This window comes from Saccostrea echinata, unplaced genomic scaffold, assembly GCF_033153115.1.
Source record: "Saccostrea echinata isolate AGI-Se365-2 ecotype Australia unplaced genomic scaffold, CSIRO_AGI_Sech_v1 ptg000001l, whole genome shotgun sequence".
NCBI classification, from domain to species: Eukaryota; Metazoa; Mollusca; class Bivalvia; order Ostreida; family Ostreidae; genus Saccostrea; species Saccostrea echinata.
Window position 1 is genome coordinate 36680698 of NW_026889750.1, and position 15332 is coordinate 36696029.

At 31.8% G+C, this 15332-nt stretch overlaps 2 protein-coding genes across 3 annotated transcripts in view; both read right to left on the minus strand.

Annotated features, from left to right (window-relative positions):
• The window catches only part of LOC133190840 (sialin-like), a 142318-nt gene that overhangs the window by 12370 nt on the left and 114616 nt on the right, over positions 1–15332 (minus strand). Inside the window, exons 1-4 of one of the 2 annotated variants that reach the window (XM_061326528.1) lie at positions 5442–5729; positions 4688–4869; positions 3290–3520; positions 2485–2572 (exon numbers count right to left, since the gene is read on the minus strand). In XM_061326528.1, the coding sequence (XP_061182512.1) occupies positions 2485–2572; positions 3290–3520; positions 4688–4869; positions 5442–5553 (613 nt within the window). In that variant the 5' untranslated portion in view covers positions 5554–5729. Of the gene's footprint in view, positions 1–2484; positions 2573–3289; positions 3521–4687; positions 4870–5441; positions 5730–15332 lie in introns of those variants that run through there. The other variant, XM_061326535.1, reaches the window with a different exon arrangement.
• The window catches only part of LOC133190913 (uncharacterized), a 62408-nt gene continuing 52974 nt past the window's right edge, over positions 5899–15332 (minus strand). Inside the window, exons 3-6 of the mRNA XM_061326601.1 lie at positions 7389–7509; positions 6716–6984; positions 6394–6544; positions 5899–6293 (exon numbers count right to left, since the gene is read on the minus strand). Of these exons, the coding sequence (XP_061182585.1) occupies positions 6187–6293; positions 6394–6544; positions 6716–6984; positions 7389–7509 (648 nt within the window). The 3' untranslated portion in view covers positions 5899–6186. The remainder of the gene's footprint in view (positions 6294–6393; positions 6545–6715; positions 6985–7388; positions 7510–15332) is intronic.

Sequence of the window (15332 nt, forward strand, 5' to 3'; positions counted from 1 at the left end):
ACAAGACTGTGTAGAGTAGTGGTGAAGGCATTTAACAATCTGCCCCACCTCAAGCTTTGGACTAAGATGGAATCATGTATGAGGTTATCTTTTTTTTCACATACCTTAAAAAACGTAACTGAAAAAAATATTTATCAATAAGTAATTCGATGAAATAAAGGAATAAAATGTGTAAAAGATGATACTGAAAACAAACCTTTTGAAAAAATGGAATTTTTTATAAACTTTTAGAAATGAGAAATACTAATATCTTGTCTCAGGGTGGGGGATTCTCCTTGTGGCACCTTTTAGCCTACATTCTTTAAGATCTAATTTATATATTGTCCTCAAAACAGAACTTTATTTTTAATATGTTAAGATAAATTGCTTCATGACATAATATAATTCATTTTTTTAAGAAATAAATGAAAGAGAGTACAAAAAGGTATTACATCTCTGTCATAGCAGTACATCTCAAAATGAAAAGACAGTGACAACATCCATAATGTTACCATCAGGACAGAGTACCGTATTCACAGTAACATGGTCCGTAGCTTTTGATATTTGGTGAACTTTTAATTTTTCAGTGACACAAAAAAATCAATATTATTGATATTAATCACATAATCCAAAATTCGCAAAATTACAGACCATATCACTTTAAATAAGAGTTATGCAAACAGGTTACTCGTCAATCATTCCTATACTTGTTTGCAATTTAAACTTACCTTCATCTTGATCATGGATTCTGTCAGTATGATAAACATGTATAAATTTTCATTGGAAAAGTATCAGAATATATAGTATGCAAGATTTATGAAAAAATCATGTTTGGAAATAAATTAGACCTCAATAAACATTTTCAAATAATATGTGTAATTTTATGTTTCAATTGCATAAAATATTTTCTAATTACAAACACTGACAAAGCATTCATTGCTTGTGACATAATCAAAATAAAGAAAATTTAGTCTCAAAGCCAGGACAAATATCGTTCCATAAATTCTTTTTCACTCACCAGCATAAGTAAAGTCACTAACCAGCTTAAGTCAAGTCACTAATCAGCATAAGTAAAATCACTAATCAGCAAAAGTAAAGTCACTAATCAGCATAAGTAAAGTCACTAATCAGCTTAAGTCAAGTCACTAATCAGCATAAGTAAAGTCACTTATCAGCATAAGTAGTCACTAACCAGCATAAGTCAAGTTACTTACCAGCATAAGTAAAGGCAATAATCAGCATAAGTAGTCACTAATCAGCATAAGTCAAGTCACTAACCAGCAAAGGTATTCACTAATCAGCATAAGTCAAGTCACTTATCAGCATAAGTAGTCACTAAACAGCATATGTAAAGTCACTAATCAGCAGTCAAGTCAATAAGAAGCATAAGTCAAGTCACTAACCAGCATAAGTAGTCACTAACCAGCAAAAGTCAAGTCACTAATCAGCATTAGTCAAGTCACTAACCAGCATAAGTAGTCACTAGTCAGCATAAGTCAAGTCACTAATCAGCAAAAGTCAAGTCAGTAATCAGCACAAGTAGTCACTAGTCAGCATAAGTCAAAGCACTAATCAGCATAAGTCAAGTCACTAACCAACATAAGTCAAGTCACTAACCAGCATAAGTCAAGTCACTAACCAGCATATGTAAAGTCGCATACCAGCATGAGTCAAGTCACTAATCAGCATAAGTCAAGTCAATAACCAGCTTATGTAAAGTCACTCCAGGGATCGACATTAACGGTTGTCCGATTGCCCGGGGCAAGTAAATTCCCAGTTCGGGCAAGTGAAAATGCCAATGCACTTGTCCGTTAGGGCAAGTGAATATTTCCGATATTTCCGATAGAAACTTTTTAAAAAAAATTTTGCTTTAGTTTTCAACAAAACGGTAACACTTTCCACCAAGAACATGACATATGGTTTTGCATTCGGAATCCCTCGGAAGCGTTTCTACATTTTATTCAGAAATCGGGCTGGTTTTCTCTTTTCTTTCCGGTCCATGACAAAACATGGCTCTGCGTCTGACAACTTAGTTACATTCTTATTATGAAATTAGAATAATTTATTTTTTCACTCACAGAACACCAGTTATTCTTGGCACACTATGTATTCTGATCAGGATATGTATGTTTCAAAACATGGCAACTGTTTTCCTTTAGTGAGGCCTCAGTTTTCCAAAGGAAAAAAATCAAAATAATGTATATGTATTTTTAAAATATGAATTTTATTTTAAAGAAAATATATACTGCTGCATGGCAGTGTGAGTTTACAGGATAAATGAAAGGACTGTGGTATACATGTATTTACAATTGTAAGATCACCGGCACGTCAACATTTTTTAAAGTACTTTATCACACATTATTTATAAACATAAATTAAATTACTCGTATTTTCTTCTTTCTAAAGTTTGGGCAACCAAGTTTTACATTCAGACAAGTCAAAATTTGAGTTCACTTGCCCAAAGGACAAGTGAATATGAAAGTTAATGTTTATCCCTGCACTCACCAGCATAAGTAAAGCTCAGTAGTTTGCTTCGCTCCCAAAGAGGAGCCCATTTCCCCCACATGGCATTCATGGCTGGAAAAGTCACACCCTAAAATAGCATTTGAAATAGTTTCAATAACATCATACAAAACAACTAAAAGATGAATAAGATCAATGGTCTATGGATATAAATGTATGCATGTTCATACGAAAGGTTATGGAAAAGTTTGTGGACTGGAGCCATAAAATTCAAACCACTTTAGGTACATCAGTGAAATTTTGCACATTTGGTATCATCTTTTCTGACTACAAAATAAACTATAAGTCAATTGTTTTATCTTTAAATAAATTGTCAGCATTTTTATAAGCAAAGTTATGACCACATGGTGCAACCTCAAAGTATGAAGTTTTTCAACCATGAGTCTAACAGAGACAGACAAGTGGATGTGAGCATTTGTCAAGCAATAATCACATCCATTCACTTGAGTGATGTAACATAATTGTTCCGTAAAAGTTACTATTTTCAGCCCATTTTGTCATGAGTTCTATGAAATCTTATTGTAATTTCTAAATACTACTAGAATGAAAAAACAAAGGGTAAAAAAAATGACAGCAGATGGGTGACAGGTGGCTTTTTTCCCCCTGCAAACTTTAAAGTTCCATTTTGGAAAAAAAAGTGGCATAGAAGTTGGAAATGTGTAAACATGCTGGAGAGAGACAAAATTTGTCCAGATAACCTGTTCAACATTCAACACTTTTATTTTCTTCTTTTACCACTTTTAATAATATGTTATGTTAAAAGTAATCCTGGAATGCAAAAGTTCACCTCTCCTATTCCTTCTACGATTCTGAGAGCAATGAAGACATACAAGTTCCATCGAGCTGCTAGGGGGGTCAATAAGGTTAGAACAGCTGTGCAAAGAACTCCGAGTCCAAAAAGCTTTTTACCCCCAAATACCTCTGCCAGCCACCCTCCAGGAATCTGTGTGATGATGTAACCATAGAAAAATGCCCCCAACACTTGGGACTGTGTGTTTGTATCCCAATCAAACTCACCCTGTTAATTATAAAACACACACACTCCTTTGATTTCATTGGATCACTTTTGCACTAACATTCCATCAGAGTAATTGTTTGTCCTCTGTAATGCATTATTATTTTTCCACAACAATACGCTTGTCCTAAATAACATATGAGCATGCATATTCAAATCAGGTACATGTTAAACACAAGGACACATTTAGATTGTATATGAATCTGGATACATGCCATGTGTGAATTATGGCACTTCAACATTTAATGAAAATTTACAAAAATTGATCATTTAATTCTTAAATTTAAGTGTTGTTACCAATTCATATTTTACAAGTCACTGATACAATGATGCACATTGAAGTGGTAAAATTTTCTGTTTGAATGAAACATTTTGAGCTTTCTTTTGAACTTTGGTTGTTACATAATGATACGCCCATTTCTTCTGAAAGGAGAAAACATTAATTGTAGGGGAGAATGTGCAGAAAAACATTAGTCTGCACTGAGAAAGAGAACCCTCAATTGTCATAAATTTTCTCACTTGCTTCATTCAAAAACCCGTAGAACAGGTATGATCCATAATTTATACAATAGCCAATCAGACTGGCAGTCTACATGAACAATGGGTAAACACATGTTCAGTTGATACACATGTTGTGATAACTTCAATAGACATGACAAATAAATATATGAAATTATGTACATATTCGTTACATGTGTTCTACAGAAGCGGGAGACTCCCAATCTCTCTCCCAACTTCATAAAATCCCCACTTCAGCAAAACTGACACTGTTAGTCTCAGAGACTGGGGTGTCTTAAAACACTGCAATAAATATTGTTTTCTCAATTCTTAAGAAAAGGGCATCATTATGTAACAATTGACATTTGATAAGAAAGACCCAAACTTCCATTCAAATGAAAAATTTTACTTCAACATGTATAACATGTACAATGCCCATCATTGTAATTTATTTTTTAAATGCTTAACTGTGGGATCCCTTGTGTTTCATTGAGAAATAATCTAAAAGTAGATTTATAATATAAACAAATATGGAATGAATTATCTATTGTTAAATATATGTACATTACCCATTTTTATAATTCTACTCAACAGAATTAACATGTTTATTACAAATATGAAAATTACAACTGCAGCAGTCTCAGTGCAGTACTATAAAAAATTTATACTTACAGTACTAGCTGATGATGTATTGGCAGGAATGTCATTTTTACAATCTGTAGTATTATCCGATGCGTCACTATTTGAGGAGTTTACCATAGCAACTAAGGCAACACTCAGATTTACACGTAAACAGTAAACATTAAAGAACCCGAGGAACCCTAAGAGAGTCAAAACGTGCCGACTTCCAAAACCTGTAAGATCACAAATATAGAAGAAATATGTACTATCTTTTTTACTCTCCATATTTGAATAACATCATATGGCATAATAAATAATAATTAGACTATCTCCTGCATGATATATATATACAAATTATAATAAATGCAATCTTGGATATTTTAAGTTCACATCAATATGTCAATCGCATGCATAATATAGTACAGGTCATATACTTAGTGAAATAATGATACTACTTTGAAATGCCTGTGACTGCAATTCTGTCTAAATTTTAGCTAAAAATGAAACAAAATTTGTTTATATATATATATATATATATATATATATATATATATATATATATATATATATATATATATATATATATATATATATATATATATATACCAGTACATTGAGTATCTGTACCAATCTGAAGAAAAATCACATTCAAGTGTGTCTGTAAACACTGTACTTCCAAATATTATATATATATATATATATATATATATATATATATATATATATATATATATATATATATATATATATATATATATATATATATATATATAACAAGTGTTGGTGTATGTAGACAAAACCTCACCTGCTGGTGCGCTTGCATGTGTAATTTTCCCCAGCAGGGGGTCCTTTTCCATGGACTTTGGTTTAAGGTAATCCATAGGATCTTCTGTACTTGAATCAATACTCATTGTCATTAATTTCTCCTTAACAGGGATAAGAAAACAATTCTATAACATTGATAACTTGTTACAACCCCCCTAAGTCCATGCAAATACACACACACTTTATCAGCAGCTCCTGTACTTCACCAAGTGAATGTGTCCTCATTTTCTGATAAGATGTAGACCATCATCTATCATAAGAGATGCAATCATTCACAATGTGTTTGTTATTGTTATCATTTATCAGCTGATTTCAAGTACACCTCTTACCTTTACTATACAGAAGAGTGCTTGCAAGAGAGATAACTCTTAAAAAGATCTAATTCAATTTTTTTTTTAATTTATGTTGACATTTCAACAGATTTTTCCAACATTATTTAAAAAGATACTAGTAAGTTTAAGTTAGAGACAAAATTTAATTTTAATGTATCTTTCACATATAGAAAGTATGTAGTTTATGCCATGACTGATGTAAATAATGTAAGAATCCCAAATGAATAACTGGTACAGTACATTTCTTAGTACATATACCTCCAGTAGACTTCACACATGTGAAGAAAAAATATGTATATAGTTGATAAGATATACAAAAAACTATTGTACAGCTGCTTTAGCAGAAACACTGTTTCATAACAGAAACTCAATAGAAATTGATGTCTATCTAAATCATTTTAAAATGTCTGTCACTATCTCAGAAACAGAATCAGCAAGTGGTTTGGATAAAAATATATTCTTCCAGTCTTTGATGTTTCTCTGTGTCTCTGAATCTTCCTCTATAAATACATGGACGTAGTAATTCATCATTATTGTTATAGCATTTTGTAAGGTGCTATCTGTCATGTTACATGTAATGTATATTGCAATTTCTCTTACCTATCTGAACTCTCTCTGGCAAAACACTTAGTAATCTAAAGACCAGTTTCATTCTATAAAGTTGTTTGGGGTCCTCTAACTTGATCTCGACATAATCATAACTTGAAGTGTTCTGGATGTCACATGAAAAACCGTTTCCCTCAATCACTTCCTTAAAATTGAAAATAAAAATGACACTGCTAAATGTAGAAATCATTTCACCATTTTGATTGTGTCTTGATCAATAACTATGCAATACTGTTCTGCTCTTTTGTCGAGTATTTTACTAAAGAAATATTGCAAACTACAATCTCAAACCTTAATCATTTAAAATCAATCAAACCTTCACTCTCCTGTGTTCCTCTCTTTTGAATATGTATGCTTGCACATAGTTCCTAATGATGGACAGAAATGATGCAATATCTCCTGTAGTCAGGTGGTCCTTCTCCAGCTGAAGTGTGGGGATGAACTCAGGCAATGAATGCCTTAGTATTACATATCCATTATCTTTATTCTTTAATTCTATAAGGTAAGATTCTAAAACAGTGTCATAATAAGAGGCATCCAAACAAACTGTTAACTGCTCCTTGTCCTCATGGCATACATGTGTACCTGAAAAAAGATATCCACCACTGAAAATGCTCTCAAATTTCTTTTTAATGCTCTTCCCTCTGGCAGCAAACTTTGCTCTAATGACACTTATGCCGATTTCATTAATGAAGAACATAAACAAAGTCACATATATTATATGCGTTTAAATAAACCAATTACATCATGGATTTTGATATTTATAATTCCTAAAAAGAGAGATGGATCTCCTATACCCCCACTCCTCTCTCTAAAACTGCCTTTAACGTTGCCTGGGGTTCCACAATTTGATATCAGCATAATCAAAACTTGAAGTATTCTGTATGTCACATGATAAACCAATGTCCTCAATGAAATCTAAAGGCCAATAACATATTTTGGCCCTGTATGTGTTGCTATTTTCTAATGACTCTTTAAGTTATTCCTACCTGTGATCCTGTATAAATTGAGTAAATCTTGTAAATACTGATGTCTCTCTGCCAGCTCCTCATTCTCAGTTTCTGACTGCTGTCCAAAAAGCTCTCTTTCTATTTCTTCTTCTAATTGACTCTGAAATATATAATGAATTCATGCACCTTTAGGCTCTATTATAAATGTGGGCAAGAGTGCATGTTGTAAAATTTATTTTTCTTCAATGGCTCCTATCTGAACTTTCTCTTTAAAATCAACGATTTTTACCTCATGAACAATTACTGACAGGGTGAACCTTGTGGAGAGGACTCTTACATGTTGCCTGTGAGATATAAATATAATTTGTCTTCTCAATCTTTTTGTTTCTTAAATTCAATAACCAATGTCAGGTCATACTAAAAGAATGCCATTGACTATTTTGACCAAAATAATCCTGAATACACCAATAGTTGCCAACTCTCCCGATTTCATCTGGTTATACCCAATTTTCCGACCTGTAACCCAATTATTATTTACGACACAATGGGACATGCTTTTCACACAATTTTTGCTGAAAAACAAAAAATCTTCCAATTTCCAGATTTGGTTTGTAAATTTGTTTGCACTTTTGATTTCCAGCTAAAAAACAGTGAATCATTAGTGCAGTGTTAACAATTATCTAGGAGCTGTTTTGACAGATCAAAGTTTGAAATCATTATAAAGTGGCTTCTGATAGAATGAGATCATTATAAGGGTCAACAGGAACAAAACCAAGAAAAATGATATTTATGTACTTATCCAAGAATCTTGGAAAATAACTTTCATTAGATAAAATAAAGTTACTGAAGATAATGTGAGGCTAACTGTACATTATATAATACACTTGTTTATAAGGTCTGGATAAAATACTTCAAAGTTAATATTTGAATACTTTCAAAATAAGCTCAAACTTCCCATGTTCCCTCCAATCAGTAATGCAGATTCTGAAGGGGCTTTCAGTATTTAAAACACTTAATTAAGGTTAATACTAAACAATGAACCCCCAATGCCCTTTTAATATGTAAATTTAATCAATGAATTCAATTAATGAAATATTCATGCAGATTTTGCCATTGTAATTTACCAAGCTTCTTTTCAATAAATAATTCTAATCAAAGTAAATATGTTGTGAATGTTGTTACGCGTCATGACCAGATTTTTTACTTTCCAAATAAGGTCATGTCCAGATTTTAACATGTTGGAAGTTGCAAGTATGATTATTCATCTATTCTGTTCTAATGTATAATCATATGCATCTTCTTCCACTTGTTTCATTCACTTTTTAACAAACATTTTACCACAGCCCCAGTGTATGCCAAAACTTCAAATAATTATGTATTCACATCATTCATTTTGAAGAATACCTATGCTAGAACTTCATTTAAATTACCAAATGTGTAATCAAAGCTACATGTAAACATACATAACGCTGCAGACCTGTAGCTCGCTGGTCTGAAAAAAAATTGGGATGGACGACCAGAGAGCTACAGTGCCACCATTGAATAATAAAGTGCCCCGCCACAGCATGATACGCCCGTCAAATATTGTTCAATTATCATAAATAGTCTAAAGTGAAAGAAAATCATATTAACCTTGATACAAAGATTTCAATGATTTTTCCATTGCTTATAATTAGGGATGTCAACGAATAGTCGACTATTCGACTATCAGTCGAATGGACCGACGATCGAATAATGAAACGACATTCGAATATTATTTTAACTAAATAAATGCAATAAATGAGTGATAGATGAGATGGAATTCTCATCAAAACAATGAGAAACAGTCTTTTCTCATAGACAGTCGATAATTTTCCTCAACAAAAAAAAAAAAACGGTAGATTTTCCATGTACATATAGAAAGTACAGCAATTATAAATGCTTCACTACTGCGAGAATTAATTGTCAGTAACTGCCTGTGTTGTTTTTGTAATAAATTACCAACCAATATAATGGGCTTTGTTTGTAAAATTATTTACTGGACAATTATCTTTTGTTATTTTAAGTTTGCTCAAATGCAAGGAATAAACCTGTTTTGATACTTCGATAATTATTAAAACAATGCACTTACATTTTAAACTGTTTGAGGTAGGGATGTGCGATTTTATCGGTATACCGGTATATCGCGATTTTTTGTTGCGTGATACGTATCGTGATACGGAGACTAAAATACCGGTATTTAGTACACAACTATGGATTCCGGAAATTATTCATTTATTTGTTCAAACTATTGAATGACAATTACAGGAAGTGTACTAAAAAATATGTTGAAAACAATTAAACAATTTCATCCAAACATGCTTTATATTAAATAAATAAAAAATTCAAAAGTAAAGTTATGTTTTTATAGCATATTTTAAAGAAATATTATGAGTTATTTATTTGAAATTGTAGTAAAAATTGTGTGTAAAAATATCACAATTTATCGTGATATTTTTGGAAAAAAATCGTGATATATCACGATACAAAATTTTTGGCAATACCCATCCCTAGTTTGAGGACATTTTGATAGCCCCCCTCCTCCATTTTATTTCATAATAAGCTTTTAAAAATATCGGCTGGTAATTTTTTAATGCTTACTCAATAAAAATGACTGTATGTACAGGCCGATTTATGAATTCTATTTCCGGGTAAATGATAAATTTTGGAGAATTAGGTTTCTAAATTTATTTCATAGAATCATGCTATCCACGCATTACGTTACATTAATTTTGATGTTACTTTTTAAATAGATTTAAGTAAAAAGGTTTCTGAGTATGTACACTGTACCAACATGACCAATGAAGTATAAAATAAAATTTTATTTTCAGAAAATGTTCCGAATATTTGACTATCGTTCGAATAATGCAATCGAATGATCAACTAAGGAAAATAAACATTTTGACATCCCTATATAATGTTTGATGTACATACATCTCCTGTGGTGTATGTATTAATTATAACAAATAATACATCATATATTTCTCCTTTGGTTTTTGTAGAGCTGAACAAATGCTCGTCTGCAGCTTTGTTTATTGTATATTTTATGATGGATTAACAATGCTACAGCCTAATAAAACATCAAAACAAATTATGTTTATTCTTTAGACTATAAATTTGTGTCTTTAATAGTGAGACATGACACTCTGCAATTTGTTGTAAAGATATAAAAATTAAAATAAAAAAATAAATACAATATATAATTAGTTTTAATTATATTATACAATATCAAACTAGTTTTAATTACTTTACATCAAATTTATCTTGAAAGTTAGACTAACCAACAACACTATTCAATTAAGAGACTGATTCCCAAGAGATATAGATAACACCTGCTTGATCAGAGATGCTCTACCAGTTATCTCCTTACACTAAACTCATTAATTTTTCTCTAATTTGACATGCTATTTTCTGTTATCAAAATTCTTCTTGACCAGAGCTTGATAATTACTCCCATGGGAGAGGTGGAATTTCTCTTATAACATTACATTTGTTACAGATTGCTGTAAATTTTTAATGAAAAAAATAAGTATTTTCTTGATTTAATATCTTTTAAATAAGGATACTGCAATACTCTTACATCTTTTGGGATTGTGTAATTTAAAAGTTAAAAGACATTTTTTTTTTTTAAATTTCACTTAAATTAAAGGTCTCAGTAACCTTGAAATAGGTCGCAACACACCTTCTACCCAAGATGCATATATTGGCCAAGTTTGATGATTCTAGGTCTAATAGTTTTCTAGTTATGAGCCGGACAGGATTTTTCAATATTTGGCCATAGCATCTTAATTAAAGGTCAGAGTGACCTACTTTTAATGTGCGACACACCTTCTACCCAAGAAGTATCAGCTGACAAAGTTTGATAATTCTAGGCCTAATGGTATTAAAGTTATGAGCCGGACACAAAAAAGCTAACAGACAGAAGGACGGACATGAACGCTATAACATAATACGTCCCGTCATAAGACGAGCGTATAAAAAAGTGTATAGATCGATGTATTGATTGTGCATAAAAGTGTCCTGTTTTTTTTTTATTTATTTTTCCATATATTTTACACAGCACAATAAATGTACACTTTTTTCAATGGGTGGCACTGTAGCCCTATGGTCGTCCATCCCAATTTTTTTCAGTCCAGCGAGCTACAGATCTTAACATATATAAAAAAAGATGCATTATTTAATTTTTTTACTAAAACATAAAAACAACAACAACTGAAAAAACAAATATACTATACATGTACATTTTTCCATGTGGGATTAATTTACGCAATAAGTCGGGTCACAAATTTTCCAAAGAAATTTGTCACAACATACTTAAACTAAAGTGATTAAGACATGTATACCATGCATTCCAAGAAATCCTCATTATTTTCAACCCGTGAATTGAATGGAAGAATTATGACCCCATGGAAAAAAGTACATGCTTATAGTACTTTGCAGAGGAATTTATTATCCAGTAAGAACTTTAATATACTTGTCACTAGGGATGTGCAATTTTATTGGTATACCAGAATACTATGATTTTTTTGTTGCATGATACACATCATGATATGTAGACTGAAATACTAGTATTCTGAACATGATTAAAAATTCCTGAATTAATTAATTTATCCAAAATTTTGAATAATAATTAACAGTAGTATAAAAAATGTCGTAAACCAAGGCATTCTTACATCCAGACAGGTTCTCTCTCTCTTTATCTTTCTTTCTCTCTCTCACTCTATATATATATATATAATTATATATATATACATGTATATACAGGTCTGGTACAATCACTAGATTTAGCGATGTAGCTTAAAATAATTTCCTACCGTAGCTTTATTTACCTACTTGAAGTAGCTTTATTTAGCCTTTTCAAAGCAATTTTTCACAATTTTGAAACATGGGTGTAGCTTTTGATGCAAAATTGATAACTTAGTTAGAAAGTAATTATTTTTTGGACAAAATTTTTGTCAAATGCATCGTCAGTGTGACTATATCAAGAAAATTGGTACTCACCATATTGCGCCATTCCTGCGATTTGCCACAAAATGCGAGTAAAGCAAAAAGTGGGTAAAAATAGTTCATGGACTCGGACTCCTGGCTTCGGGGCCACCAACGCTGAGATTTTCTCAAATCTGAGATTTCTCAGAAAATTTGAGTTTTTCTCACCGAACTGTGCCACCAATGAAATATTTTCTCAAACTCAGACTTATTTCTTGAGTTTTTTCTTAAATCTGAGATTTTTCTCAAATCTGAGATTTCTCTGAAACGTGTGTGCCACCAACGTTTTTTCCGACTCAGCTGAGAAAAAAATCTGAGATTTCTCAGAAAATCTTGAGATTGGTACATAGTAGTCTCAAATAAAATCTCAAAGAATTATTTTATGGTAAAATGTTTGCAAATATTATGACAGTGCACAGGTTAATCCATGAATACATGAAATTAACGTGCAAACACAGAGAGCATGTTTATTTCTTCCAAAACAAGATCATACGTTTTTAAGAAAGGGGAGGAGGGGCTTGCGCACATGTAAAAAATGTCATAATATTGTCCACGCATTGAAACAAAAAAAAAATAATAATAATAAGGAATAAAAGCAATATTCTTGTGACACGTTTTACATAACATGTATATCTTCATTCATGCAAGAATTATTTTCATTTATTAATTAAATTCATATTTTAGTGTGCTATGTATGGTCAGGCAAATTTATCAATTCACATTATATATACATGTATATCAGAAAAGAAAATATGATTAGATAATATTAAATCTTCACGGCCTCTTCTTTGTTCTTTTTCCGGTAGTTATTTTTTACTTGTACAATATACGTATATACATATTTGTGTAAATTATACGCAAATATTAAAAGAACATTGTCCAAAATTTTGTGTAAAATATTGCTATGCTTTCAAAATAATTTATAAATCACCATTTATTAATCACTGATGATAGCAATCTGTCTAATCTGGATCTTCACTAAATCTATAAAATTCCTAATTGAGAATAGGTATCCCGGAATTCTTTCCAGTGTTGGGGGGGGGGGGGGGGGGGGGTCCACCCAAGTCAAAAAAAAAAATCCAAACCAGAAATTTCTTGACAAGCAAAACTGCTTTCCCAAAAGTATAAAACCCCGAAAATTTCTTGAAAAGAAAAAAAATCCGTTTCACAAACGTGAAAAACCTATTTCGTTGTGGTAGTGGTGGGGTCCACGTTTTCAGGGGGGGGGGGTCCAAAATCAATTTTTATTTGATTCAGTATATACTTTCAATAACTTTGCATGCAAATTCCGGGGTGGGGGTGGGGGGTGAGGGGGGGCGACCACCTCCCCCCTCTAGATCCGCGTATGGGCATCTGCTTTATACACACTATGCATCGCACACAAAAATCCCTGACCGTTTATATTATTTGAAAGAATAAACCAGACTTTTTTTAATACGACCAGTTACATTTTGAGATTAGACAAGTATGGTCCTAAGTTTCAAATAGTACATGATTACGCCGTGAAACTTTTCATAGGAATTATAATCAGTTAATCGTCACTTGATAAGTGATTGTTAGATTGATTTAGGTAACCAGTGTAACAACGAATATTGCTCACTATATTCTTTGTTATTATATCTGAAATTAATTATTATTATATATATTATATCTGAAAAGAAGAATATTTTTCCTGTGACATTTTATCACGGGATCGTGGAAAATGTGATGTGTTATTTAGCCTCGTCCCTACATACATGTCCGTATAGTTCAATTTCAGGTTGTTTTTTTTTTTTTTTTTTTTTTTTTTGGTTTTTGTTTTTTGTTTCCTCGGGGGAAGGGGTGTGTATACATGTACCTGAAATAACTGACATAATCACATTAAACAATTTGATAAAGAACAAGGGCGCCTTTCATTGGCATTCGGCAGGAATCTGGGCGCACTTAAAAAGTGAAAATTTCATTGATCTGTCACATAAAATTTTAGCATTCTTTTCCTGTATTGGGTTCCTGTGAAATAGGAAATGAAAATATTTTCCCGATATTGTATTTTGATTTGCTAAAAAAGAACTTGAAAATTGGCTAGATGAGTCATTTGGTACAAAATGTTACATTTTCAAACACGTTTTTCTAAAAATTTGCTACCTCTGGGTCATCTCTCCATGATTTTGAAACGTTATTTGTGTGCATTTTAATTCAAAGAAACGAATAAACATTTGTAAAAAATGGAGAGAAGACCCAGAGACAATTAAAAATGAACTTTTTCCAAAAAAATTCCAACGTGTAAATGCAGTGCTTCATTGTCGCTTTAAAAACCATAAAGTGTGTGGAGCGGTGATAGCTCAGTAGTATGAGTTACCCGTCCAGTGCAATGATAAATTAATATTTTTGGTTCGATCCTCGCATGGAGCGTTAATATTTTTTTTAGTGCAAACAATCAATTCTTTTGTCAGTTTAATTTTATGTACTGATTTATTTTCAAATAGATAAATTCTGGTTCTGTTGCACCGAAAGCGAAAGCAATTTTTCTAACCTACTGACACTTTAATATATAGTTAATGTAATTGCATTTAACTATACCCCATAGGTGTTTATTACTTACGTGAAGAGTTACTACGTTTTACATGTAGTAATTATTAAGTTAAGCGGACTGATATATTAAATTCGACACAGTATTTCAAACTAAATGTAACATTTTCCCATGTGCGTAACTTTGTAAAGTGTGTCCAGCTGTGGTCAGCCGACCAAATCGTAGACATTTGAACTATAAATGTTTCGTACGCCTTATTCCTGCAGATCACACACCAAACACGCCCATCTTCTTGGGTTCAAGTAAAACCAAGCATACATGTATATATTGAATTGAATTGTAATTATGTTACTCGCCTTGGACATTTTTTCTGTCGCAACTTATGCACGAATTTTACGGAACACTCAAGAAAATTATCATGTGAGAAAATAAGGATTTAATCAGGTAGAAAAAAAATTACTCGGTGTTTT